This window comes from Arachis ipaensis, chromosome B7 (assembly GCF_059453495.1).
Source record: "Arachis ipaensis isolate K30076 ecotype BB chromosome B7, ASM5945349v1, whole genome shotgun sequence".
In the NCBI taxonomy this organism is placed as follows: domain Eukaryota; kingdom Viridiplantae; phylum Streptophyta; class Magnoliopsida; order Fabales; family Fabaceae; genus Arachis; species Arachis ipaensis.
In genome coordinates this window covers 8,641,041-8,643,667 of record NC_142442.1, presented here as the reverse complement: position 1 = coordinate 8,643,667, position 2,627 = coordinate 8,641,041, and the positions used below count along the sequence as shown (strand labels likewise).

The window sequence follows — 2,627 nt, the reverse complement described above, 5'->3', positions numbered from 1 at the left end:
ATTTGCATGTAGCTTGGAGGTCACCATCTCAGAGAACACAAGTCCAGCATTAATTCGAGCTTCAGCCTCGGCTCTTTTCCTAGTGAACAACTCATTCAGTCTGTAAAATGTAGCCTTGACAAGCGCAGTCACCGAGAGATTGCGTGCACCCTTTAAGACGAAATTGATGCACTCCACAAGATTGGTGGTCATATGATCCCATCGGTATCCACCATCAAATGCCAAAGCATACTGCTCACGTGGGATCCGATCAAGTCAGTTGGTGTAAGCCTCACCCCATTCCTTTAATCGTTCATAGCGCATCTGGTACTCCCTGATCGTCCTCGAGTATCCTATGAAAAACATTCAGTCAACAATGAACACCATTCTATTTAATCGTACTTACAATAAATTCAAAGCTCATTGTATTTAAACTTACCAATGTTGACGATGAGCTTCTGCAAGTAAGATTCCTTGAACTTCCTCAAGAAGTTGGATTCAATATGCCGGATACAAAACATATGGAATGCTATAGGAGGAGACCAAACCCCATTACTTCTCTCAATAGCTGACCTAATAGGATTGTGTCGATCAGAGATAAGTCCCACACCATCACGTGTCACCACATATTGACGCAAGTTACTCAAGAAAAAGTACCATGCATCAGAAGTCTCTCCCTCCACTATGGCGAATGCAATAGGCACGATGTTGTTATTACCATCTTGTGAGACTGCAACCAATAAACAACCCTTGTATTTTCCATACAAATGAGTCCCGTCCACCTGCACCACTGGCTTGCAGTGTCTGAAGGCTCTTATACAAGGGTAATAACTCCAGAAGACTCTATGCAGTACACGTATATCAGGAACCAAATCATCCCCCTGGTAAGCAGGCATTGTTTCAAAGTGAACCACTGCTGATGGCTCCTTGTGACACATGGCCTCAAACCATATGGAAAAAGCTTCATATGATGCTTCCCAACCTCCGAAAATTGATTCCACCGCCTGCTGCTTTGCTAACCAAGCCTTGCGATAATTGATGGTGTAGTTAAACTTTGACTGGACTTCAGCAATGACTGATTTTACCTTTATAGACGGGTCAACTTCTACCAACGGCTTAATTGCTTCTGCAACTGTCTTGGAATCCAGCTTCAAATGGTCTTGAGAAATAGTAGACCTAGTACAAGTGTGACTTCCATTGTACCTCCTTATCTCCCAACAGTACTTCTTCTGCATTTTGGTAACCCTGATCAACTTGTCACAACCATAGCCATATTTTGTATATTTGGCATAGAATGTCGTCGATTCCGACTCATATACCCGATAGTCTACACCTCTCCGGATGGTATAATCTTTCATTGCCTTGATTACTGCCTCCCTTGAACTGAATTTCATTCCCACTGTGAACTCACCATCCGCCACAACAGGAAGTGCTGCGTACATCAAAAGAAATAAATCCTGTATTATGTACTCAGTAGTAAATCATTTATATTATTACAACTCAATTAATAAACACACTTTACCATGTGAGATCATAATAGTCTTTTTTTCGCTATTCTATCTACGTAAAGAACAACTAAATATAATCCATAACAAAGAACTATTAATTAATAAAAAAATCAAATGCTATGATCACAAATGACTATCCATATATCACATATATTACTCATCTGACTTATTGATCAGCCACTACAGAGTTTCACATAGCTGTCTAGCTTTACGCACCTGCATTTATATATTGCGGAAACTCCGGTGCGTACATAGCCTTCAAATCCAACGACCGCATGAAAGAAGGCTCTTGAAACGGATGCGGGTTTGCTAGTGCATTTGCAACTTCCGCCACATCTGCGTTCATGGCGCCGCCAGCTTCATCTTCGTCTTCATCTGGACCAACGATCTCATAGTTACTTTCAAATTCATCCTCGCTTTCACTATTATAATCTTCCAATTCAATGTTACGGTCCGTTTTAGATTGCTCAAACTCAACATACAACTCGATGCACGATATTCGATGGCGATTTTTCATATACATTGAAAATATTTCATGCATACTCGCTTCATCCGTCACGTACTTGGTCTGAAATTGAACAAACCCACCAAACACAGATAAAGGATACCTATACAAAATACACGATACTCTCCTGGATCTTTGAGAATCTATCTTCTCACAAATCACACCTTTCAATTCCTCAAATGACAATGTGAACGGAATAACAACATCTAATGAATTTTCACACACAAATTGAACTCCTTCATATGTTTGCAACAAAATCTGCCCATAATAATAAATTTTCAACACAACTCTATCATCCATATCAGTATGCGTACTTGCCTATTCTCACACTCACTGAAATCTATTCTACAAGAATGAAGGAGAAGAATGAGAGAAGAGGAAGAACATCAGCTGAGACCGGCGAGGAAGAAATGAGGCTTCTGTGATTTTTTTCCATTTTATGTATGCAGTTACAGGCAAATCGGACGGACCGACCGTATGCCACACTAAACGCTCGGTCCGATTGGTGCACTGCCGGATGAAAAAAAAAATTTGGCCACCCGAAATCGGTGGGTCCGATTGCTGCACTATCCGTTTTATGAAATTGGGCTCCCACAAATCAGTGGCACCGATTTGATGTAAACTAAATCTCTCTC

At 40.8% G+C, this 2,627-nt stretch overlaps 1 protein-coding gene across 1 annotated transcript; it reads right to left on the bottom strand.

The window, feature by feature from the left end:
* Window positions 1–255: 255 nt before the first annotated feature.
* Window positions 256–2,292, bottom strand: LOC148550282 (uncharacterized). The gene is made up of 3 exons (XM_088494410.1): window positions 1,704–2,292; window positions 419–1,411; window positions 256–332 (listed from the first exon to the last, which is right to left on the bottom strand). Exons 1-3 carry the CDS (start codon window positions 2,290–2,292, stop codon window positions 256–258), a joined length of 1,659 nt encoding a protein of 552 aa, XP_088350536.1.
* Between the last annotated feature and the right edge of the window lie 335 nt (window positions 2,293–2,627).

Excerpts from the sequence above, each read along its gene's own strand:
- LOC148550282 (XM_088494410.1), bottom strand. The coding sequence starts at position 2,292 with ATGGATGATAGAGTTGTGTTGAAAATTTATTATTATGGGCAGATTTTG. Across the intron at positions 1,412-1,703 it reads TCCGCAATATATAAATGCAG|CACTTCCTGTTGTGGCGGAT; the intron begins GTGCGTAAAGCT and ends TGATGTACGCAG. Across the intron at positions 333-418 it reads GAAGCTCATCGTCAACATTG|GATACTCGAGGACGATCAGG; the intron begins GTAAGTTTAAAT and ends TGTTTTTCATAG.